Source organism: Theobroma umbraticum, unplaced genomic scaffold (assembly GCF_002168275.2).
Source record: "Theobroma umbraticum cultivar Fairchild unplaced genomic scaffold, ASM216827v3 scaffold_12.1, whole genome shotgun sequence".
In the NCBI taxonomy this organism is placed as follows: domain Eukaryota; kingdom Viridiplantae; phylum Streptophyta; class Magnoliopsida; order Malvales; family Malvaceae; genus Theobroma; species Theobroma umbraticum.
The window spans coordinates 3,572,404-3,596,813 of NW_018397269.1; the positions used below are offsets into that span (position 1 = coordinate 3,572,404).

The 24,410-nt window shown below is 36.0% G+C and overlaps 3 protein-coding genes across 6 annotated transcripts; 2 read left to right on the forward strand and 1 right to left on the reverse strand.

The window, feature by feature from the left end:
* On the forward strand, nt 1-4,941 carry LOC110425849 (fasciclin-like arabinogalactan protein 15). 2 transcript variants are annotated; one of them, XM_021440908.2, is made up of 3 exons: nt 1-1,735; nt 3,749-3,876; nt 4,414-4,941. In XM_021440908.2, the coding sequence occupies exons 1-2, from the start codon at nt 448-450 to the stop codon at nt 3,823-3,825; spliced, it is 1,365 nt and encodes a 454-aa protein (XP_021296583.1). In that variant the 5' UTR covers nt 1-447; the 3' UTR covers nt 3,826-3,876; nt 4,414-4,941. The 2 variants fall into 2 exon arrangements, with proteins under 2 accessions (XP_021296583.1, XP_021296584.1); XM_021440909.2 differs by having other exon boundaries at nt 4,516-4,941.
* A 4,047-nt stretch (nt 4,942-8,988) lies between these two features.
* On the forward strand, nt 8,989-12,142 carry PFD1 (PREFOLDIN 1). 2 transcript variants are annotated; one of them, XM_021440887.2, is made up of 7 exons: nt 8,989-9,217; nt 9,378-9,432; nt 9,553-9,606; nt 10,766-10,871; nt 11,116-11,122; nt 11,236-11,320; nt 11,877-12,142. In XM_021440887.2, the coding sequence occupies exons 2-7, from the start codon at nt 9,409-9,411 to the stop codon at nt 11,988-11,990; spliced, it is 390 nt and encodes a 129-aa protein (XP_021296562.1). In that variant the 5' UTR covers nt 8,989-9,217; nt 9,378-9,408; the 3' UTR covers nt 11,991-12,142. The 2 variants fall into 2 exon arrangements, with proteins under 2 accessions (XP_021296562.1, XP_021296561.1); XM_021440886.2 differs by having other exon boundaries at nt 8,993-9,217; nt 9,375-9,432.
* A 1,404-nt stretch (nt 12,143-13,546) lies between these two features.
* NUP1 (nuclear pore complex protein) lies at nt 13,547-23,671 on the reverse strand. 2 transcript variants are annotated; one of them, XM_021440604.2, is made up of 9 exons: nt 23,253-23,661; nt 22,528-22,574; nt 19,800-19,912; nt 19,160-19,349; nt 18,737-19,036; nt 18,563-18,655; nt 17,756-18,478; nt 16,970-17,490; nt 13,547-15,758 (listed from the first exon to the last, which is right to left on the reverse strand). In XM_021440604.2, the coding sequence occupies exon 9, from the start codon at nt 14,765-14,767 to the stop codon at nt 14,000-14,002; it is 768 nt and encodes a 255-aa protein (XP_021296279.2). In that variant the 5' UTR covers nt 14,768-15,758; nt 16,970-17,490; nt 17,756-18,478; nt 18,563-18,655; nt 18,737-19,036; nt 19,160-19,349; nt 19,800-19,912; nt 22,528-22,574; nt 23,253-23,661; the 3' UTR covers nt 13,547-13,999. The 2 variants fall into 2 exon arrangements, with proteins under 2 accessions (XP_021296279.2, XP_089641280.1); XM_089785154.1 differs by having other exon boundaries at nt 15,152-15,758; nt 23,253-23,671.
* Nucleotides 23,672-24,410: the final 739 nt, after the last annotated feature.

A 24,410-nucleotide genomic window follows, 5' to 3' on the forward strand; every position in this document is an offset into this window, starting at 1 on the left:
CTCCCCCCCAAAAAATAAAGGCTTGACAAGCCGGCAATCTTTGAAAAAGCATTTCCTTTCTCCCACGTGTTCCCCTCTCATTTTTACCCGCAACCGACGCTATTTTAACCCCCCACCCTCTACCCTCCGCTTCCCCTTTATCAGTAACCTTTCCTTCGTCCCCCTCTCTTTATTAATTACTTCACTTAATACCCAGTTTCAGTACAAAAAAAAAGGCTACAAAACAGTCACCAAAGTGACAGATGGAGAAAGCAAAGCTAGACGCTGAGACTTGAGAGAGAGACAGAGAGAGAGAGAGAGGGACACAGGAACAAAGTAAAGAAAAGAAAAACAAAGACAAGTCTTTGAAGCAAATAAAAGCTTTTCTTCTCTTTCTCTGTGTTTTATAGCCCATCTCTACAAAGAAAACCCAACAAACTATTAGAGTTTTCGACAAGCAGAAGACTCATGGCTTTGTTGTTGTTCTTCAACTTTCTTCTTCTACTCTCAGGTCTTAGATTCTCCCTGGCATTGCAAGAAACCCCGTCAACGACTACTCGCTCCGGTCAGATCAATTCCAACTCCGTCCTGGTGGCTTTGCTGGACTCACATTACACGGAGCTTGCGGAATTGGTGGAGAAAGCTTTGCTGTTGCAGACCCTGGAAGAAACTGTTGGGAAACACAATATTACCATTTTTGCTCCTAAAAATGAAGCTCTCGAGCGGGATCTCGACCCTGAATTCAAGCGGTTTTTGCTGGAACCTGGCAATCTCAAGTCCCTCCAAACTCTCCTGCTTTACCACATTGTGCCCTCCAGGATAGAACCGCACTCCTGGCCCAAATCAACATCCGACTCGACCCGCCACCGTACATTATCCAATGACCGAGTCGAGCTCTCCAGTGAAGACTCCTCCGGGGCCAAATTCATTGGCACAGCCAAGGTCATTAACCCCAACGCTGTGGACCGCCCAGATGGTGTCATCCACGGTGTCGAACAGCTACTAATCCCTCGATCCGTACAACAAGATTTCAACAACCGTAGAAGTCTCCGTTCAATCTCCGCCGTTAAACCAGAAGGAGCTCCGGAAGTTGACCCCAGAACCCACCGTTTGAAAAAACCCGCCCCCCCGGTGCTGCCCGGTGCGCCACCCGTCCTGCCAATTTACGACGCCATGGCTCCAGGCCCATCACTAGCTCCGGCACCAGCTCCAGGACCAGGGGGACCCCACCACCATTTCAACGGGATGAGGCAAGTTAAAGATTTCATACAAACTTTGCTACAATACGGAGGGTACAATGAAATGGCTGATATTTTAGTCAACTTAACATCGTTAGCCACCGAAATGGGACGCCTGGTTTCCGAAGGCTACGTTTTAACCGTTTTAGCACCCAACGACGAGGCCATGGCTAAGTTGACCACGGACCAGCTAAGCGAGCCCGGTGCACCGGAACAAATCATTTATTACCATGTGATTCCTGAGTACCAGACCGAGGAAAGCATGTACAATGCCGTGAGAAGGTTCGGGAAAGTGTCTTACGACACATTAAGGTTGCCCCATAAAGTGTTGGCTCAGGAAGCTGATGGGTCTGTTAAATTCGGCCACGCCGATGGATCTGCATATTTGTTCGATCCCGATATTTACACCGACGGGAGGATCTCGGTGCAGGGGATCGACGGGGTTCTTTTCCCCCCGGAAGAGAAAACCAAGGACGAAAAGAAAACTATCAAAGTTGCTACAGCGAAACCCAGAAGAGGTAATAAATTATTTATCTTTTTCCATTAACTGCTCAATTTATCACTGTCTACCAGATTACAATGCTTTATTTACCAATTCCTTTTGGGGGTTCTGGGAATAGTACCGGCGGCGAGAACAAGGGGGACGGTGGGTTGCAGGGGTGTTTTCGGTGGGGGCGACCGGGTTAGTGTTGGTAAATGCGAGTGTCGGTGGGTCAGAATCGGTCAGAGGATAGACTTGTCTTTTTCTGTGATTGCTTTTGTTGTTTTCATTTATGTTTTCTGATAAGTATTTAAGTGTAGGGTAGGTATTATTTCTTATTAGCTTATAAATTTTGTGGTATGTTTTATTTGTTCTTACGTTTCAACTTTCACTTTTTATGTTCACATCCATGGCAAATGAAAGCTTATACTTTTGTCCAATACAATCAAATTATGTAAAAGATAAAGTTAAGGTTGTGGCTTGCCTTGAACCAAAAGTTTAGGACATTTATTCTTTAGGAAAAAAAGCAGATAAATCTTCTTAATCATGAATGGGATGTGTCAATTACTAGGGGGGTTTTGGTATTTAATTACATAGTTTTTTCTTAAGGAAATTTGACATGAAACTCACTTCTCTAACCTAATCCAAATTTGCTATAAGTTTGGTAGCTTAATTATTTCGTAGAGAGGTAGACTGCTGCTTTCAATGAGATTGTAACTTCATAGAATCGTGACTTGGAATTGTTTTCTAGCTTTCTTTTGGGTAGATTATTGTTTTCTAGCTTTACATCATCTTGGTTGTTGTGAGGGCAATTTACATTCTACACCTGTCCATTAAGTTTATATATTAGGATGACATGACACACCACCTTTCCCCCTAACTTTTACATGAACTTCAAGCAGTTATGTGATAGTTTTATATTGAACTTAAGTTCCATTTACCTTAGTAGGTCTGAATGACATCATGTCTTATGTTCATTATTGTGGTTACTAGTATTTAGTTGATGGCCTTGGTAAATCTAATCCCTAATCGTATCTATATTTACTTTCTTTGGGGCCTCATTCTGTTACAATGACCTTTTTCGAGAGAAGTTATAGTGACTTATGAAATGAGGATTACTAATATTTGTCTACTTGAAATTGATATATGAAAAGCCTATATTGTTCTTATTCGTGGGATTTTTAGCAATAAGAACAAATAGAAGGAACAAAACAAGCTTATTATTCTTAAATCAGAAAATTTTAAGAAATTATGGGAAGTTTGTTGCTGTCTTGAGCTGATGTTTGATGAGGCAAGTAAAGTTAAAAAACACACCAAAAATTGTATCGCGAACTCAAGGGTGGTTTATGGGCTGTGGTGGAGGGGTAATATATTTGGTTCTCTGTGGTTGTTTTGGAATTAAGTGGCTTATAAAAAATGTCTAGGTTGCAAAAGAATATGAAAATTCAACCATAACAAGAATAAAATTTTGTTTAGACTTTAGAGGAATCTTGACCGGCCATTCTCTTACTACAAAAAAAAAAAAATTCCAACTGGGTGTCTTTACACATATTTGTTTCCTTCCTACATTATTATTGTACCATATTATTGAGCATGATTTGTTTTGTTGTTCTCATTGCAACAATTTAATTTCAAGCAAAAGTATTAATCGTAAAAGGGACCACAATGATGTGGTTGCAGCTTTCCTGTCCATGTTGTGCAAATTGCAGCAACTTTCTTTTAAAACACATGTTATTGAGGAAGCATAACCATGGTTTCAACTGATTATAGCTCCTTTTAAAATTTCATTTGCTTCTTAGCACGTAGTATAAGTTTATGAACGTCGAAGTTTCGTTAATCTTGTTGATCTGCAAGAGCTTATTAGTTTAAACACTTATGATATCATATTTTATTAGAATTTTTTTTGGTTCAAATCAATCATTCATTTAACAATATTTTAAAGTAGGGAGTTATTTTCATAAAGTTAATATGTAGCTTTCAGTTGGTCTTCTGTATTTTTAATTAAAAAATATGGTTGTGCCTAATACTTCATTACCTAAATGTTTGGCAGGGAAGTTGCTTGAAGTTGCATGCCGGATGCTTGTGGCAATTGGACAAGATTCTCGTTTCAGCGCATGTCACCTATGAACACAACCATGACTTCCCCTTATCATAAAGTAAACTTCAAAGAAGGAAAAGGTAAAATTCTAGTTCCCATTCCCACATCGTTAATCATCTTTTTACATATTAACAAATTGACCTATAACCCAATTAAGAGAGCAATGTTTTGCACTTGATTACATTAAGATTTGCTCCATTCCTTAACCATGCAATGCTGCCACCATAATTTTAACAGTTTTAGCTAGTTGTCTATGCATCTGGTTTTCTTTTATAAATGAGAAAGTAGAAACCCCTACAGCTAGATCCAGGTACCTACACCACCCTGGTAAAACCATGTACTATTATTTAATACATTTAATGTGTCTGCCCAGCATATGATTTCAAAGGTCAACAACAGAATTGGTGGATCTTTCTGGCCCTGCAGATTTTTTGGGTTTTTGGCCTCTACAAATTCAATGATGAATCATAATGAAATAAATCTTTCCTTTTCTATATCTAACTTTGTGTCCAAGTCAAGTATCTCATTCCAGCAAAAACAAGAACAAAAAAAAAATGAAAAGAAAAAGATTAGCACAGTTAATTTTTACTAATTACTCAATTACTGATCCAATGCAGGTGAACCAGCATAGTATAAAGTCCTTGAATGAGATGTGATGATTTGCTCTCTACAATAGGATTTTAGTTTTTTTTTTTTATATTTTTTGTTCTTTTTTCCAGATGGGTTTATGCAGCCAAAGATGGGGAGATGGAAATTAGCAACATAAAATATTTTTGGTGTGATGTCTTGGTGTTTCTTCCCCCTCTCATGCAGAAATTCCATGATCAAAAGGGGAGGAAAATGGTCAGTCCCTGGTTGGTTGCTGATTACCCTAAGTGTACAAGATTTTTGTATTTTTCAATTGTGTGTGTAATATGGTTGGTGGTGGTGAGCTGGCTACTGTTGTTTGGTGAGGAGGAAGAGAGATTATGGAAAGGGTGAGGGATTAATTTTGTGTGTTGTAGATGTCAGAGAAGAGCCCACCATGTGGGCAATCCCACTCAATAAAGAAGAAAAAGATATCTATAAATGTGGGAATAATAAAATAAATATATTCTTTTTTTTTGAAATTTTCACCCTTTATGAAAAAGAAATTGTAATTATTAGTTTTCTTTTGTGAATACTTTTTTCTGTTTTGCTGCAATTCAACTCTTTTTTTTTTCATTTAAAAACGATGTAATTCTTATATATTTAACCAAAAAAAACATATAAAATATGTCCAAAATGTAAATTTATTTTGGGAAAAGTATTCATAGGAAAAAAGGAAAGTAAAAATAAAAAAAAGGGGACAATGAGAAAAGATTAAAAAATAGGTTTTATTTTATTTTATATCTAAATATAAAGAAAGTAAAATTACAAAGGTGGAAATTATAAATGAGAAAAGTTATACAAGAGGCCTCTTTTTGTTTTGCCTATTTCTTTTTATTTTCTTCCTGCTAATTTCTCTTTACTAATAGATTTTCAATTGATTTCAACATCTATATTGGTAATTCACATTAATTACACATTTTAGGTTTTAATTTGTGTCAATTATATTACTGATCCTTTCATTTCGAATTAGAATTTTGCCAACTATGTAACAATTATTCATCTTAGTACGTTACATATAATTATGAATTTCATTTCATTCATTTCACTAACATTCAAGTATGGCTTTTATTTTATTTAATGATGTATATCATAATAATGATTTTTTAATATTATTTTCATAAACCATCATTAATTTTTTTTTCTTCCTATTTTCCCTTAGACCACTAATTATTTTTGGTTCTTTCCATTTTTTTCACTCTCTTTTTTATATTTCTATCATACCTAAGAAATAGGAGAACTTATTCCTTACCATTAAAGTGATTAATGTTTTTCTTGGGTAACCTTCACTACATTAACATTAATCATTAATTTCCATCTTCAATTTTGGTTGCATTGATAAAAAAAACTAATTGCATATTTGGCATATAAGCTATTGTCAAATGTTCGATTCGATTGGAAATTCATAACTAAGTACTTGAATTTTGCTTTCATCCATTAGTTTGTAGACGAGACTAACATGTTAGTCAAATAAGTGATGTGTTAAAAATTAATCAATAAAAACACACTATGTGCCTAAAAAATACCATGTCATTTGTTTTAATTTTTTTTTTTACTTCCTTTTTTTTTTAATTAAAATTTTTAAAAAAATGAAAAAAAAAAAACAAAATGAACAGACAATGGGACTTTATTCACAGCGTTTGTGGGAAATCTTAGTAATGCTATGGAATGGAATTAGTTAAAAGAATTTTTTAATGATTTTGGAGTAGATGTCCTCATCCCAAAATAGTCATTAAGACCAAGTATGCCTTTGTACAGTATTGGACTGGCAGCGAACTCGCAAGGGTAATCCAATTGGGTCATGATAGGACAAACATATTAGGGTTATGGAGGTGTATAAACCTAGAGGAAGAAATGTGTCTAAAGGCAAGGTCAAGTCTAAGAAGGAAAAGGAAGGAACTTCTAGTGGTGGGGATAGAACATACAAGGAATCCCTGATTGCAAACATTAACAACAAAGCAAAGCAAGTTATTAAGGCAAGAGGGGAGGAAAAGAGTGACAAATGTCAAAAGAGTTAATAGAGTGGTTATTACTAAAGAAGAATTAGAATGGCTGGGAAGAAGTGCTGCGGGATAGTTAAGGAGTTCAGTACCATTAACTGTGGGGCAGTTTCGAGAAGGGATAATAGCACAGGTCAAGCTAGTCGGGGTAATACACATCATTGTAACTTTCAAAGATAAAAAGGTAAATGGAGGTTTTACTGAACCATTACATGGTATGTTTGAACCATGGTTTCAGTCAATATGCCCATATTTGTGTAAGACTTTGACGAAAGTGTTGGACATTTTCAAATAAAAATATAATTTTATATCGAAATAGAAAAAAAATTGTAACCATTGAAAATTAAAAAAAGAGTTGTGTTTGTTGAAAATTAAATCAATAAATAAAATAAAATAAGAAAATAGTAAGATGGAACCAAGACATCAAAGAAAGGTGGAGGTGATTAGATTATGTGGTCATCTTAATGAAGGTAAAAAACTCTGAACATTAAAGTGAATGGTAAGGACTACTAGGTTCGAGCATCAATTAGTGATATTGAAAGATGTGAAGCCATGCCGAGAGCAGGTAAGTTAAGTGGAAGGGTATTGGAAATTGACAAGGAAGAAGGGATCTCATAGAATAGGTAATCGAAGGTGGGGGGAGCATTTGGTTAATTCAGTCAAGAAATACCATTAACCTACTTAACCAAATGGACCGCCTTAAAGGCTTTTTTTTTTCAGTTTTTTTTTTAAATTTATATAATAAATTTATTGAAATTAAACTAGCCAACAACAAATACCAATCACGAGAACATTAAAATAATCCCAACATTTGTTAGAAAAATTATCAAACAACAAAGTACATATTAAAACTTCATAAGTTTATAAGCAAAAAAAAAAAAAAATACAAAGAGTTCAACTCCAAGTACAACCAATTAACTGAAAGTTTAAATTCTGAAATCAGCATTCAACAAACATCAAATTGATCACAACTACACATATTAAAAAGTTTTAAAGTGAACATGTCAATTGCCAAATATTAACAAGTACTGATTTTTCTTTGTCCATCAATCAGTAGTCGCCTCCAAAGCAATTCTTGAAAGATCTACAAATGCATAGACAAATATAACATAAAGTAAAGTAAGATAAACAAAAATTAAGGAAAATCAAGAAATAATAACTTTTTTTTTTTTTTTGAAAAAGATTCAAAGTATGTAAATTTAAAATATTACTTAAATAGACTTTTTTCAATCCCTTGTTTTTTGCCTCAAAACTTGAATTCGAATGTAATGGATCTCGTAACTAATCTTGAGCACAAATTAAAGCTTGTACCAACTTAGGAGTTAAAGAACTCTTATATGCATGAAAAACTCAATTACCAATGCTAAAAGCAAATTCTAAAGTAACCGTGTATATAGGCATTGCCAAAACATTACAAGCTGAGATTGCGAGGGCTACATCATTGTTTTATAATGATTGAACAATTCCCACATTGCCTCCTTTAATTTTGTGATCATCAAATCAACGTCACTCAATGAATACATTATTCCGAAACAATATTCTATAAAAACATATTTATGTCTAGGATCAAGAACAATCGCAACATACAACAACATATTCGTTTTGTCCACATTCTTTTAACACTTGTCATATTTTTCTTTCATTGTTCTAGCCATTAAAGTAAATCCAACATCAGCGCTCAATTGCCAATCATGCGACAAACAATATACTTTACAAATTTCCCCAAAGAAAATATTAGAAGTAACATATGAGGAACTTAAAACTTTCATAATGAGATCATAAAAAAGCTACAAAAAAAATGACTAATCTCTTAACATTTGCCCAATCATCATTTTCAGGATACCCATCTCCCAACAATAAGTCACTTCTATAAAAAGAATCCATTTCATCAAACCTCTCAAAGGCCTTTTCAAAATTTTGAGCCACATCCACCATTATTAAGTATGTTAAATTCCACCTAAAGCTAACATCTAAGCACAACCAACTATTGGTGGTAATCTTTTCAATATGAACACACTCCTTAAATTTTTGCAACCTAAATAATGATTGTCTCAAATATCTATCTACTTTCCTCATATAAGCATATGAATTATTAAATTCCTTCAATCCATCACTAACAACTAAATTGATTATTTGTGCAATGCATCTTAAATGAAGAATGCCCTGTACAATACTATTTCCTAATTGATCGAACTTTTTCTTTAAGTATGTTATTGCAACATCATTTGAATAACATTAGTTATTGTGATAGTGAAAACTTATCAAAACGCCAATCACGCAAGCATCTATCAATTGCCCTATCAACATCATTTCCTCTATAACTAGAAATTAAACAAAAGTTTAATTTTTTTTGTGTAAACAAAATCAATAGAATAAATGAGAAATTATTATTTTTTATTTTTTAAAAAATAAAAATTTTAATTTTTGAATACGAAACTCATGCACCAACTATTACCCATAACTCGAATTGGAATGGAGAATTACTATTAATATTAGGATTACAATATGGAGTATGTTAGACCCAAAAGGCTTTACTAAAAAGAAATTAGACCTCAAAATGTTATAAAAAAAAAATGCACTGTCATCTTAACCATCGGATAGGGAGAAGAGAGTGTCGGGCGTAAGATAGAGAGTGCTATAAAATCCTCGTATCACAAAACCATCTTGTCTCTTTCACGGCGGCGTTACTCTATTCCTTTCCCACTCTCCGATCCCTCTCCACCCTTTTCCGGTTTACCTTAACCAGACCCGATAGCCGGAAAGCCCCAAATACAAAGTCAGTTCTGTCATACGGGTATTACCTCACTACCCCTTTTCTTTTTACTCTAATTTTGTTCAATTTACAAATAGAATTTTGATTAAGAAATGTGCTTTTATTTTCTTAAATTATTGTACTTTCTTATATTCGATGCTAATATATATGTGGGTTTAATCGCTCAAAACTCTTTCAGTAGGTGCTGACTTCGGGTGCTTGAATCTTCAGCTATGGCCGACGAGGTTAACAAAACTGTAAGAAGTGAAACTTCTCATCTGGGTTGTTTTCCAAACAAGTCTTCTTTTGATTTGATTGCTGGTAAAGTTGAAAAAAATGAAATCTCATGGGTGTTATTGACGTGTCTTGGATAACAGGCATTTTTAGAGATTCAGGGTCGAATGATTGAGCTCACTGGCAAATTGAAACAGGTATGTGTTTTTATATTTTATTTTTCTGTAGATTAGTAGAATGGCTCTGTATCCTGTTGCTTGGTGTCTAATTCCACTGTTTTTTTTTTAATGACTAGTAAAAATAGATTGAAACGGGGACTTGAGTTTTCTCCACCTCTCTAATTATGTCTAGCTGTTGACCTTCTGTTGAGCTAATTTGATACTTCAGCTTTTGGAGGGACAAAAATTGCTACAAGTTTGATTTAAGACTAAGCATATTCCTTGGTTTATGAAGCAGAGAGAATTCGTTTTAATCTTGAACCTAGGATGACCACAATAACAGTTGAAGTGTAGCTTCATATTGAGGGTTTTCTTTCTTTTTGGGCTGGGATAAGGGACTGTATGTCGTATTAAAGACACATCAGATGTGGTAAAAGTTACCAGAGTTGTGGGGAAAATCAAAAGAGATTTTATAGTTGAGCACATCATTGACCGTTCAAGTAGACCCATGGAGGATATACCGGATTGAGCAATAGCATGATCGGACTGTTTGTATGATTTCTGTCCTTGTGTCAATCAAACTGTATATTTCTGATAATTGATCGTATATTATTTTAAAGAATGTTCAGCATGTGGCTGCTGCCGCCAGAAGCTGCTAAAAGTTTTGTCTTACAGTTAACCCCATATGTATGCCTTATTCTAGTGCTGAAATACTGTGTTGTTTGATTATACATCTGACCAATCTATGTTTCATTTGCATTTTAGAGTGTATGCAAGTTCTTTAAAATATCAATACTCTTATTTCAAATGTAGTGAAATTGTTATCTGAAATTGAAATTTTTATGCAACTGTGATGGCAAACTTGATAGTTTGTGCACTACTCTGGGATATATGGCAAAGGAGCAGGCCTCCTGGCTTTTTGTTATATTTCCACATCCAAGCAATTCTTGGTTCGATGAATTTCAGCATTGAGTGCATGCTCAATTATGTACCCATGTGTGTAATGCTTGATGCTGTGCGTCCTCCTTTTGTTGAAATGAAAATTTTATTTCTGTGTTTAAGTGCAAGAGTGGCTGTTGTATACTTGATATCTGTTTTATGTGATCTTTTACCCCACTATAGTTATCATGGAATTGGAGACTTGTGAGAAGTACCTTTAACCTCTGGGACTGAAGTGAGTGAATCATATGACTTCTAGGTGCAAAACCAGATGCGAAACAAGGAAGGAGAAAAGAAGCGTGCTTACTTAACGCTGGAGGAGCTACATCAGCTGTCTGATGATACAAATACTTATAAATCCATAGGTAGATCTTGAAACTGTGATGTTGCATTGGTGTGAGATTCTAGTGTTGTGTTTACTTATTTACAGTGGTTAGAAATTCACATATGAGGATGCTAGGTTTAGACTTCTCTTTATTTTTAGAGCTGGCATTTTTATAGGCCTGTTTCATATGTTATGACTAATGGGCAACTATTTTCGTTGGATTATAGAGTGATTGTGCCAAATCTGCAGAGCAATAACCTGTTTTTCTTTTTATTGTTTTGCAGGGAGAACGTGAGTAGTCTATAACTTAATTAAATGTTAATCATGAGTCATGGCCTGCAAGGAATATACGTGATGTGGACTGATGGACATATTTATTTGCCTTTCTTTCATCATCTGTCCAGGTTTGTTTTAGAGCCCAAGCCAGTTTTAATGAATGAACAAGAACAGAAGCTGAAAGATAGTGAGTCTGCAATTGCTTCATTGCAGGTAATTTTCTCTGGTTGTGTAAAGCTTTATGTGCATGCATCTTCTCCACTTGACACTTGGTATTCATTGGTGATTTTTTTCTTCTTTTCAAATTTTTGTTATTCCTCTTTTATTCCTGGTTGGAACCATCCTTGTTGTTGGATATTTGACTTAACTAAAAGGATAACCATTGCACCTGAACGTTTGGCTCATTAGTTGGTGCCTGATCTTCTGCTTAAAGAACAGGATTCGAATCCCCTTTCCCCAAATTAAAAAAAAAGGAATATATTTGCACCATATTAAGCAAGTTACCTCACCATGCTTAGCTCATTTGGTTTTATTCTATGCCATAACTACCTTGTGTTCAACCATCACAGGATTTGTTATGATTTTATGGCTTCATATATTGAGTTTTAATGGCTTTTGTTTAATCTTTTGCAATTTCGTTCCTGAGCTTTATTTTTTGAAAGAACCTTACAAGTGGTAAGCATTCTATTGTGTGTGCTGATCATGAACTACAACTTGGAGTGCTGATCCATTTTCCCTGAAAGTAACCTAATATATTGAGTTTTGACAGACTTCGAAGGAGTACTTGGAAAAACAGATGGCTGAGGTGGAGAACAACTTGAGGGAGCTGCTGCAGCAAGACCCAGGTCTCGCTCGCCAAATAATGTCCATGAGTGTAATGTGATACTCTCTTGTTGAAAATTTCTTAGATATTTGGTTCCATTACCACTGACCAAAAAACCAAAAAAGAAAGACCAGTGATATTCTGCTTTTGTTGTAATGGCATTCCATTTTAGGTCTAAATATTCATGTGTGTGTTCTGACTTGGCTACATTAGCAACTTCTTGTTATTCTCAACTCTATCATTCGCCATGTCCTGTGGGTGTTCACTGTGAGGTAAAGAAATACAAACATTTTAAAGGGTAAGCCATAACCACAAACATTTATTCCTCTCCTTGAAGATATGAGTCAGTCTGAATGTCTCAACTTCATGGTTTGTTTAAGAGACATCTCAAATCACTGGAATAGCTATTTTGTAACAGGAATAGCTATTATGAGCCTTGATTATCGTTCTATACTATTCTAGTGTTTGATGGATAAAAATAGTTGTGGAATAAAAATAAATAAATGATAATAAATCAAAAATACTCTTTAAATGTTAGGGTTAGGTTTTAACATGCATAGGATAGTGATCTCACATAATCATTTTAAAATTGTTTCAGTCTATTGTTTGACCCATGGGATAGCTATTACCCAAGAGGGTAGATAATAGCTTATCCTCTTTGCGAATAGTTATTTTGTAATTCACACAGCGAAAGAGGGTGTTAAGAAATAATAGGAATGGAATTGCCTATTCCTCCCAGCCAAACATGTCATAAAAGATTTGAGTCATTTATAAACTCATTAATCTCCTTGATATACCTGCTCGTTTTACTTGGGAAATTAGTGAAGGGATATCATAATTAGATTTATGTGGAGAACATATAATCTTATATTTATAGTTAAATTATGTAATTAGTTCATATACTCTACAAGAAGAATGAATTTAGTTTCTATATAATAATTTATATAAATTGAATTCTTATACTTTGTGAATTTATTAATTATAATTCTTAATTCTAACATCATTAAATTTAATTGTGAGGTATATTGATGTGACATGATCGATGTATGACAAATATTGACATGAGACAATGTTGACATAACATAATATAGAGATTTCCACATGAATTTTTTTATTTTTGAAAAAATCCCTAACCTTAAATTAAATTAGATTTACAAACAAATGAAGAAAATTAACAACCCAAGAGAGAGAAAAAACTAGTTTTGGGATTAAATAGTTGAAATTAAAAAAATGTATGATTATGATACTTGATCTTGTTTTGAATCTTAATTCTCAGCAGACATAAATTTTGAAAAATTTTGAACAAATTGAGAGAGTTCGATGAAAAACAGAAATTTTATAAGATTTTGTTAATATTTTATTGAGTTTTGAAAGGTGTAAGGTTGACTGAGTATAATTAATTCTTATGTAAAACCTCTCAATTCTTGTAAGCTTTTTACAAATTGTAAATATATTTTTATATAGATATATATATATAGGTTCTTAATCAAAGCCAAAAAAAAAAAAAAACCAATAGGAAAAGTGATGGACTAGCATATGATAAGACAACATTGTAGAGAGTAGTAATAAATATCAAAGCTCTGGTTGTTGGATACCATTTGAAATAGTGAGTAGAGTTTAAATAATTTGGTCTTAACATATCCATCTGGAGAACAGTTTCTTCATCAGAGATCCTCTCAAAATCAAATTCAAAACCATTTTGCATTGTTGTTTATGTTACATATGATAAGGGTACACAGAAGGACAAAGGTGAAAAGCACAATTGCTCAAACCTGCAAAATCTATCATCTAATTATACTAGCAGTACAATACAAATGTTTTTCTCAAATTTTTACTAGCAAGACCCATACAAAATTGTGACAAGCTTCTCCAATGAAAGCAGGGAAACTGTAAATGACCAAAGCAGAACCAACCCCACTCAATCCTTCTGCTAGCACCCAATGAATTTCATATGGCTTCCCCCAACAGCAACAATCACATGCTGTTCATCTCCTGCCGCAATAATTATTCAATCTATCACACAGGTCTGTCCCATCAAACAGTTTCCCTGTTACTGTAATCACACCTCTTTACTTCTTCCGCTGCTTGCGGACCTTCACAAATTTTCTGGCAGACTTGTCACTGCCACCCGTGCCCAGTGAAAAGCTCCCACTAGCACCAAATTCCAGGCTACCGGAAGCCTGAAATGGAGATGCATTCTGTGACGTGGCCATGCCTGGTTGGACTCCAAACTGGAAAGAATTTGCTCCTGATGGGTTTGATGCTCCAAAAATGAACCCAGATGTAGGTGGTGATATTGGTTGTTGCCCAAATGTCGCATTAGTCAGTGGAGAAGCCTGAACTGTGTCCTCTGCCATACTATCCTCCATTTGATCATTGTTACTAGCGGAAGCCGACCCCAACACCAAGCCAGGACTAGTGTTACCAAACACAGGCTGTGATAAAGTAGCAGCTGCAGCTGAAGTGAATGAAAACATGGAACTTGAAGCGGCACCAGTGGATGACCCAAAGATAGTAGGTGCATTGCTAGGAGCAGGAATAGAAGCTGACGATCCAAAGGAAAACCCAGATGAAGAAGATGGACTAAATGTGGAACCAAATAGAGGCGCCTTAGGGGCTTGCCAATTGGAACCAAAAGTGCCAGAAGCAATGCCACTGCTAGAGCTAAGAGACGTTGTTTCTGAAGAGGACGAACTCATTCCAAATGTAGCCCCTGAACCAAAAGGTTTAGCTTCAGATACTGACGACCCAAACACTGAACTGCCAGAGGAAAAAGTTGTATTCCCAGCCAGTCCAAATGATGGAGATGATGCAGATGAAGCATACTGAACTGGCATGCTTTGAGCAGTGGTAGCAATGCCAGTTCCAGCTGCAGCTGCCTGGGTATTAACAGCATTAAAAGGATTTGAACCCTGAGCCTGTGCGGTAGCTGTGGATGCAGCTGGTGCACTAAATCCAAAGATGCTGCTTCCTGTGCTTGTGATTGCAGATGTAGTGGAAAAAATACTACTTCCCGTACTAGCTTTTGACAAACATGTACCACCAAAAACACTACTGCCTGTGCCTTTAGTTGCAGTTGTATCTCCAAAGATGCCATTGCCTGTGCTTGTGATGGTGGAAAATGTGCTGCTGAAAAGCCACTTCCGGAGTTTGTAATTGTTGAAGATGTACCACTGAAACTGCTACTCACAGAGCTCGTGACCGGAGCTGTTGGACCACCAGAAGTGCTGCTCACAATGCATGTGACTTCAGATGTACCACCAAAAATACTACTTCCAGAGCTAGTAAAAGCAGATGTACTTCCAAAAGGAACAATGGCCACATTGCCAAAGCTAGTACTCTGCGTCTTGGCTTCAGTTGCTTCCCCTGAAGTTGCTGATAATGTTGAAGCTGTAGTTGATGGGTCCCCAGAGGATGAAAATGAAAAGAGGCGCAGCTGTAAGGGAGGGGACCGAGCCTGCATAGAGGCTGCTAGTACGCTGATGGTGGCATTGGCAGCTATGGAAATGTGGCAGCAGCAGAAGTGTCACTATTGTGGTGAAAGGCATAGAGTTGGTAAAGCTACTGGATGAACTTTGACCATTACTGGAGACTAAGGATGGCGTCATTGAAGAAAATGGAAAAGGACTTGAGGCAAGAGACCCATTATTTAGAGTAGAACTATTTGCTGAGGCACCAAACTTGAATATGCTTCCAGCTGAGGTCGAAGTTGATACAGCAGAGGAGATTGCAGTTTCAGCTGTCCTGAAGAAGACGCCGTTCATAGGGTTCTCTTTATCAGATTTATCTATCAAGGAATTGGTTGTACTGGGAGCAGTAGAAGCAAAGCTGCACATAAAGCAGATAGGCAAACGTTTAAGAATAAAACTCCAAAAGACCATATATACTGATCAATAGTTGTATTAAGAAGAAACAGCTTTTTAGTGATTGTTAGCAAAGCAAAATAAGAGAGGTGACTGGAGCTACCAAACGCAAGCTAAATCTCATAAAACTCCCCTGAGAGCACTGCCTACTATACTGGATAACTATATATAGCTTTTCACTTCTTATTAGAACTTCATCTATTATTAGTATAAGAAAAGTCTTAGCTTACTAATTTAACCATTATTATACACTTTATGACTTTACAAAATATCACTGCTTTAATCAATCTAATGAACAAAGTTTTCCCCACTTCTTTTCTTCTTAACCCCGAGATAGTGCATTTGAAAGTCTGAAGGTAACAGAAGTTAAAGTAATGGGGGAAATGTAAGAGAATAAACTAGAGTAGAAAATCAACTCTCCTCTACACTAATATGAAATCATTATTAAAATAAACTTTGAAGGGTTAAAAACAGGATCATAAGCTCAAATTATCAAGTGTTTGTGTCAGGGGTCATTACCCTCTCCCCATAAACGCGCTTATAGGGGTGTACAGCACACCCGTTATAAGAAGCCCAAGACTCCGTTCCTGTCTGATGTGGATAGAGGCACTTTCCTCGTGACACTCTCTCCCACCCGATTCGGCAATGCCCTCGTTGCCGTCGGCCACCCTGCCTACCTTAAGTCCCCTGGGCCGGGCGCTTGGCGTGAGTCAGACGAGGTCCGGTCTGCTCCGATACCACTTGTCACGGAGTCATTACCTCTCTCCCCATAAACGCGCTTATAGGAGTGTGCAGCACACCCGCTTATAAGGAGCCCAGGACCTCCCATTCTTGTCCGATGTGGGATAGAGGCACTTTCCTCGTGACATTATACTCTCCTCTTAATCAGGAGAACTTAAGGGCATTTAAACAAGTGAAGTTCTAAGGGAGATGGAAAGGGTTTGATTCACTTCCAAAATCCCCTCCCCTCCTTTAATAGAAACTCCTGACCATGGTAGGGTAAACCTTTTACTCCCTATCAACCAACTAACCCCTCATATATTCCATTGAACCCACTATTAGTTATTCCAAGTACAATGCCTGCATTTAGAGGGATAGAAAGAAAGAAAGAGGAAAAAAAGGCAGAAGTAAATGACCTTCCAAGCAACAGACATTGAATAATGCACATATACCAACCTGATTGAGTTCTCTAGTTTTTGGTCTGAACTTGTGGGAATCTTAACACCTGAAGATCCACTAACTGATGAAACCTCGCCTACATTTGTAGAGGCAAAGCCAAATGTTGGAGCAGCTATATCTGGCTGCTTTGCTGGAACTAATTTCTCCCCAAAGCTAAGCATGAGAGAATTGGCATTTGATTCCTTAGAGGCAACATCTTTATTGGCTGTTAAAGTTGACTGAGTGTCCGACAATGTTGCCTGGACAGATGAAGTCACCACCTGTGCAACTGGAAAAGTAATACCATCATTCTTTTCAACTACTGATCCATCAGATGTTCCCAAATCAGGTTTTCTGTTTAATACCAAACTTGAAATAGGCTTAACTTCAGAAAGACTAGAAGGCTTCTCTACTAAAATAGCTTCAGCAGCAGCAGTCTTACTTCCCATGACACAGTTATCCAACTTCTCTCTCCCCTCAACAAATGTGGCAGATGCAGCTCCATTAGTATGGTCATCTTCATCCAGATCCAGATAATCCTGTGACAAAGACCATAAATTTTAAGGCGATAAAAATGGCAACAGAAAGGGAAAAAAGAGTGAAGTTCATAAATTCCTTTCTCAATCCAAAAGTAGGCATTTCACAGTTTTTTTCTTCTGGCATCAACGAATCAAAACAAAAGGACCTAATAGGATGTAACAAGAGGAATTTTAATCATTGATATTCTATTCGATCACCAAAAGCAAACCATAACCGAAAATGATATAAGACCTCAATTATATCTGTTTACCCATTAACACATACCTCATGTGCACTCATCTGAAAAGCCCATCTCTTTTGTTGAGGTAGCTGTACAACAGATTTGATCACAGCGGAATCAGCAGCTTTAAGACAAGGAACATTATCCTTCAGTAAACTATCAGTATCTACACCATTTACCGCAGGACCTGACTTGTCAGGGAAAGCAACCAACTTTGTTGAGCCATTTTCTTCAACCTTATCCCGCTTGTGAGACGTAGAGTCTCGAACATCAGGCAGTGCGGTGTGAGAACCACCCAACTTGCCAATATCATGCATATTCTCCAGAAATTTTGAAGAATCTACGTTCTCAAGGCTTTTAAGAGCCTGCCCATGTAGCATAGATGGTGACAACTTCGTTGGCGATTTTTCCCTTGGGGAGACCAACTTGTCAAGTTGCTGTAATATTTTTGAAGCCATCTCGCTGGACTTGGATGGAACTGGGGTAAAATGTGTGCCAGGAGTGCTGTTATCCCCATTCTCGGCTAGAGCATCAGTAAAGCTATGCCTAACTTCACCCAATAAAGCTGGTGTCTCTCTTAAAGATACATGACGCTGGGCATCTAATAAAGCTGAACTAGAACCAGCTTCATAGGCAGATAGAGGACCACCAGAAGCAGGTAAACTTAAGTTTTTTGAAGAAAGAAGGTTAGACTTCTGACGGATGCGGCGAATAGGGCCAACAGATCCTATATCATTGTCTAACACTGAACTCCCACGCTTCAAAGCCTGCAAGGGAAAGAAATATATCCAGTGACATTCTCTAGATGAGAAAATCCTGAAAGAGAAAAAAGAACTGTCCTTAATTAGTACCCCTTGTCTAGAGCCCGAGATTCTGTTTTGCTTCCATGCACTCTGAGATGATGATAATGGTCCACCAAAAGCATCACTTGCAGTCCCAGCTCCCTAGACAAAGCGCAAACTGGAATAAGAAATACAATAAACAAGCAATAATAAAAAAGAAAATGTTTTCTCTAGCATATGAACCTTGAGGACAGCTGCTGAGTTAACCCTGGAATAAGGTGTTCGTGCCATACTATACATTGCAGACCTGCCCCGTGATCTTGGGGTCACAAAGCCATTTCCAAGACTCCCAACAGGGCCAGAAGACCTTGGCACAAGTGACATTGTGGGTGATTTAGAAGGGAAATTTTTATTGCTGAGCAAAGCTAAATCTCCCCTATGCACTTGATTGTGTAATGCAAGTGTTGATATAGATACTTTTGAAGGCCTACTGCCCATGTAAGCTCTTGCAAGCTCAGCAGGTGAAGCAACATCCTCAAGGACCTGCAACATCATGAAAGCTTTTATTTTCCATCTATGAGATGAAAATTATGCAGACCTAGCAAAAAGCACTCGTCGGTATGTTACCCCAAAAGCAAAAAGAAAGGGAGGAAAACTTTTCCTTACAGTTGAGGTGACAACAGGTGTTGAAACAAGATGGTTCCCAGTCCCATTTTCTCGAACCGGAGTCTTTGGTAATTCTTCTTTCCTGTCATGTAAGACCACCGGTCTCACGTCAGACCTCTTTTCTTCATTTCCACCAGGAATATCAACAGTTCTTGAATGTAGTAAAGTCGTCAAACGATCAATTTCAGATCTGCAAAAGAATAATAATGACATTCATCGTCTACAGCATCAAGAAAATTCGTGTTGAAAGAACTACTAGGTAGCTTAAAGAAACATGATAAGCCACCCAAATAGGTGGAGTTTATTCCCATTGAAGCTGATGCAATAACATGGAAACTCATAAAGCATGACAACAGCCTCTACAGATTTGAAATTAGATAACACAAAAACCAACTAGAAAGGTCAAAGAATAACTAAAATTTGCAAATGCATCAAGAGATTCAATCTAATTCATTCTCTCGGCCCTTCTTCCAGGAGAAAGGAACTTAGAGAAATAGAAACTTTTCCTAAAGCATGAGAGCACACAAAAAGAAAGTGCAAATTATCAGAGCAAATGCCATGAATTAAATTTGGCAAAGTAGCACAATTAACCATTCATTTCAATTTGACATCAATAAGATACAATTCTTCCTTATCTTGCCTGGTAAATGTCTTCTGCTTTAAAATTTCCTCAAGTTCGGCAACTCCACCTCCATCAGTATGATTACTGGAATTGTCACATCCTGTGATGGCTACTTCCAGAACAGGAGAATCCTATGTGGGCAGATTTACATAAAACAAGAAAGAATATAAGTTGAGTTCATCTAAAACAAAATCAAATTGAAAATAATATTATCACAAGAAAAGGAGAGACAAAGTAACCACCACAATTAACAATGATTAAAGATGGATTATGAAAATTTAGGACAAAGTGTGTCACCAACATTTAGCACATGTGACCCACTACTTAAGTTCTATCACTCCCAATGATAGGTAGCATACCAAGAAAAGCTGTGTTTAGTCTCAAAACATGAGTGTTTTGTGTTTCACTTTCATACAGTACGTTAAATCTAGTGAGGAAGTGGTAGGTGGATAAAAATTTAACTGAAAAATGAGAAAAAAAATAGGTTTAATTGTTTCAAACAAAAAATTGAATAAAAAATGAGAAGGAAATGCCGAAAATAATTAATAAAGAAATGATGCTCTTATGAGCTATATGAATGCCTCAGGTTCAAATCTCCCATAAAGAGAAGTATAGCAGTATATTCTATCCTAATGGCTTTTAACATAAAAATAACAGTTTTTAGTTTTTTCATATTTTATCCACCAAAACAAGTGATAAGCATATGATCTTGTACAAATTTAACCAAAATTTTGTTTACTAATCATTTATTTTCAGTCCAAGTTTCACTTCATATTTTATGTACCTTTCTCATGTTTCTTCTTTGTCTGGCAGAATTGTGCCCTCTTAAATTTAATTTAAGGATATTAAAGTTACTCATGTTCATCAAACATTTTCAGTGTGACTTTTCAAAAAAAAAAACCATTTTCATTTTGTACTACTCAGAAATTCCAATGCCCCATGCTCGATATTTTCATTCTTAGAGAACAGTCTTTTAATTCCATTACCGAAAGGATTTTCAAGAAATCAAAAAATAAGCAATCAGAAATATTTTCACAGAACCAAAATGAATACTGCAAATGAAAAATGTTTTAAGAAGCCAAAAACAACCTATTATTCACAGTATAATTGCCTTACAAATCAATTCAGAAGTGCAGTTTAAGTGCAACTGCAATTACCCCAATGCAAACTTCAATGCTAAGTTTGGGAACACGAATTCAAGGAAGTGGATATGGATTTTGTATGTTATAACAAATTGTGAAGATATATGTATGCATTCAGTTAAAATAGTTAAGATTCAATACATCTAAGTATATAAGAGGGTATAAGAAGATGAAGTTTAAATTCCCCATTTCATATATGTACATCAAATTTATCACTATGTAGAGATCTAACAAATCCATGCATTTAAAAATATCAAGAACATAGGGTCTGTTTAGAAAAGATGTAGTTTTTTTCCAGAAAATATTTTCAGGAGCTTTGTGTGTTTAGAAGACAAAATACATTTTTCAGGTCAAACAGCTTATGGGTCACTGGGAAAAACACCCCTTGACCCTGTAAAATGTCTTATGCCTTTAAGGGTGTAAGACATTTTCCAAAGGCTCTTTTTGCACCAAACCCTTCAACCCCTTTCACCAAGCCAAACGACTGGCCACCACTGCCCCGTTCCATTCATCGGCATCAGGAACAGCCACCACATTGTCAGTTTCCTGCACTGACGACTTCCTTCCCTTTCTTAGATCTCTTTTTCCTCCCCCTTTCTTTCTTCCTCCCTTTCCCACCTTTTTTCGTCCCTTTCTTTCTCTCTTCCTGTCAATCACCATGTCCTTTTCTCTTCCTCATCTTCCTTTACCTCTTCCCTTTGTTTGCCATTGTTTTGCTGAGGCCAAGGAGATCCAACCTGGACAAGACTTCCCATTTTTGGTTTTCAAACTCTTACCATGACAAACCGGGGTAGTCCTCCAGCCGAACATTAATTACTTTTTTTTAAAAAAAAAAAGATTGCTTCACCAAAAAACATTTAAACTGAATATTAGTTTGGGATTTAGTTAACTTGTTATTTAATTAGTTTCAGTTTTGGGCTTTCATTAATTTATTTTGAGTATTTATGAATTTGTTTGGGTTTTCGTTAAGTTGCTTTAAATCATGAAAACTTATTAATGATTATGAAAACATTATAATTCAGTAAGCATGAAAAAAACAATGGGAGGAATACTTATTTTTGTAATTTCTAAGTATTTACGTTTGTAAATTTGATAAAATTTTTCATTGTATTCCAAACACCAGAATATACTTAACTTAATGATATCCAAACGATAGAAAATATTTTCCTTCCGAAAGTCAATTTCTGATTATCAAACAGAGCGGTAATGTTTTTATGTAATCCACCACCCAATTTAAAAAAAATAAAAATTGAAACCCAAATCCCTTCTTTCAAATTCAACTTTCCAAATGAAACCTAAGAGTCCAAAAATACAATCATCTGCAAAAGAAACTATCAATCTTGGAATATTGCACTAATAGACTTCTGCACATAGTGCAACAATGGAACTACCACATAGCATTTCCAATTTCCAACGTATAATTATATTGAAGAGAGAAAAGAAAATTGTACTATACGTTCAAATTTTGCGAATCAATAGGTCTTCTTTTCTCAGCTCTTAACAAGTTAAAACCAAAAGTTAGCAACCACTTGGTAAGACATATAATCAAGCTAACAGGAACACAACCACCAAATAGGTTTAAATATGAAAGCTCCAATACTTACTGTTAAAGCTGCTTCTGGTGGATTCTCCCTCACTTCCTCATTAGTCTCTGATGATATTAATACATGCAACAATTAGTTAACAACACACAAAAAAATAATTATTAATGGTAATTCAAACTACCAACATGCCCTAAAAAAAGAAACCTTAAAAGAACAACTGTAATTACCAATCTATATATCTAAGCATTGATTTTTGAAAGGAGAAATTGAAGTAAAACACCATACATGTTTCGCACATTTGATATCTTCTAGTAATCATCCATTACCATATTTTTTAATAACCCATCAATTCCCAATTAAAAACAACGTTGGGCAATTACGCACTGGTTCTCCTCTACTATTTGTGTTATTGGGGAATTATTATCTCATTCTAAAATGATGCATACATCAACTAATAAGAAATATCATACACCAAAAAAAAAGACCAAAGAAGAAACTGCTCTCATTTTAATAAAAACAGCACAATTGTAAAGAGAAGTATTATTCATCACTCAAACTATCGAAAAGGAATAAGAAAAAAAAAACCCTAACTCACAAATGTCTTCCTCACTCAGAGAGCACAAATTCCCCAGTCAAATATTACAAACTATCAGTCCAAAATCCCAACAATAAAAGCAACCCTAACCGACCGCATTTCCACAAAAAAGCAAAAGCAAAGAAACTGTTTTCCTTGTTCTGTTCTTAATATCAGAAAGAATAACAAAGAGCAGAGGAAAAAACCTCACCGGGCTCCGGCGCTTCCGGCGGATGAGGCGGAGGAGGAGGGAGGCGTTTCCTGAAGACGGACGCGAAGAGCCTGTGCGCACTGGAAGTAATAAGCCTCTGCGCTGGATCCACCAATTTCGATAACCAACCATTTCTATTGCCGCTAGCGCTGGGGTTCCTTATTGCGGTCGGTGGTCGATCGTACGGAGTGGTTTGCGTTGTCCTCCGAAACGGCCGTTTCCTAAACTTTCCTCCGCCTCCGAACCCCCCGTCGTACGGGTTACTCTCTTCACGCGCCGTCGCCATCAGAGAGAGAGAGAACTGAGAAAGGGGAAATGAGAGTTAGGGTTTGGGGATTTTGACGAAAAATCTTTAAAAGAGAGCAAAAAGTTGGGTTAATTAGGGTTTTTATTGTATATTGTACGCAGAAAGAGAGAAACTTAAAAAAAAAAAAAAGGAAAATTAAAATTTAAAACATTGTGGCTGATGTATTTCTACGGACATACGTATTTCTGGCATCTCTTACTGAAAGAGCAATGACAATGTCACTGGCTAGTGGTCATAACTACGGTGACAGACGAGTATGGACCATTTATTGACGTAGGGGAAAAGTAGTTGGGTTTTGTTTAATGATCAAAATTATTTTGATTAAAATTGAACGGTGCTGATTCGAAGGTGCTTTTTTGTCTTTTTCTCTACAAATTAATGAATTTATAAAAATACTCTTACAAATGTCGTAATGTACTTTATCCTTTCTATATATATGCTTTCACGTTCAAGCCTGTACCTTTATTTATAGTAATTTATAGGCACATAATTTATATTTATAATATTCCTATACTATATATATGAGAGTATGGATATTGATAAAATTTTCTATTACAAAAATAGGTATATTTATTCTTTATCTTTCTTAAAAGATATTGTTATTTTCAATTATATTTAGTATTTATAAAAATTCATATAATTTTTTTAGTATCAATGAATTACTTCTAAATTTTTTTATTTATTTTATTTTTAAATTGTAGTCGTATATTAAGTTTTAAATATAAAAAAAAATCCTTGATCCCAGTGACCAGGTGCTACGTGCACATAATACGCAACGTAGGTATGCAGTTGCAGCCAAGTTTAGTGTAATTCAACTTTGGTTATTGTTAAAATCAAATTAAAAATCAGTT

Bases quoted from the DNA above. Each gene is read 5' to 3' on its own strand.
- LOC110425849 (XM_021440908.2), top strand. From the start codon at position 448: ATGGCTTTGTTGTTGTTCTTCAACTTTCTTCTTCTACTCTCAGGTCTT. The intron at 1,736-3,748 runs GTAATAAATTAT...AATGTTTGGCAG, and splicing joins TACAGCGAAACCCAGAAGAG to GGAAGTTGCTTGAAGTTGCA.
- PFD1 (XM_021440887.2), top strand. From the start codon at position 9,409: ATGGCCGACGAGGTTAACAAAACT. The intron at 9,607-10,765 runs GTATGTGTTTTT...TATGACTTCTAG, and splicing joins TCACTGGCAAATTGAAACAG to GTGCAAAACCAGATGCGAAA. The intron at 11,321-11,876 runs GTAATTTTCTCT...GAGTTTTGACAG, and splicing joins CTGCAATTGCTTCATTGCAG to ACTTCGAAGGAGTACTTGGA.
- NUP1 (XM_089785154.1), bottom strand. From the start codon at position 23,538: ATGGCGACGGCGCGTGAAGAGAGTAACCCGTACGACGGGGGGTTCGGA. The intron at 22,575-23,252 runs GTGAGGTTTTTT...TAATATCATCAG, and splicing joins GCCGGAAGCGCCGGAGCCCG to AGACTAATGAGGAAGTGAGG. The intron at 17,491-17,755 runs GTATGTGTTAAT...TCTTTGTCACAG, and splicing joins TTCAGATGAGTGCACATGAG to GATTATCTGGATCTGGATGA.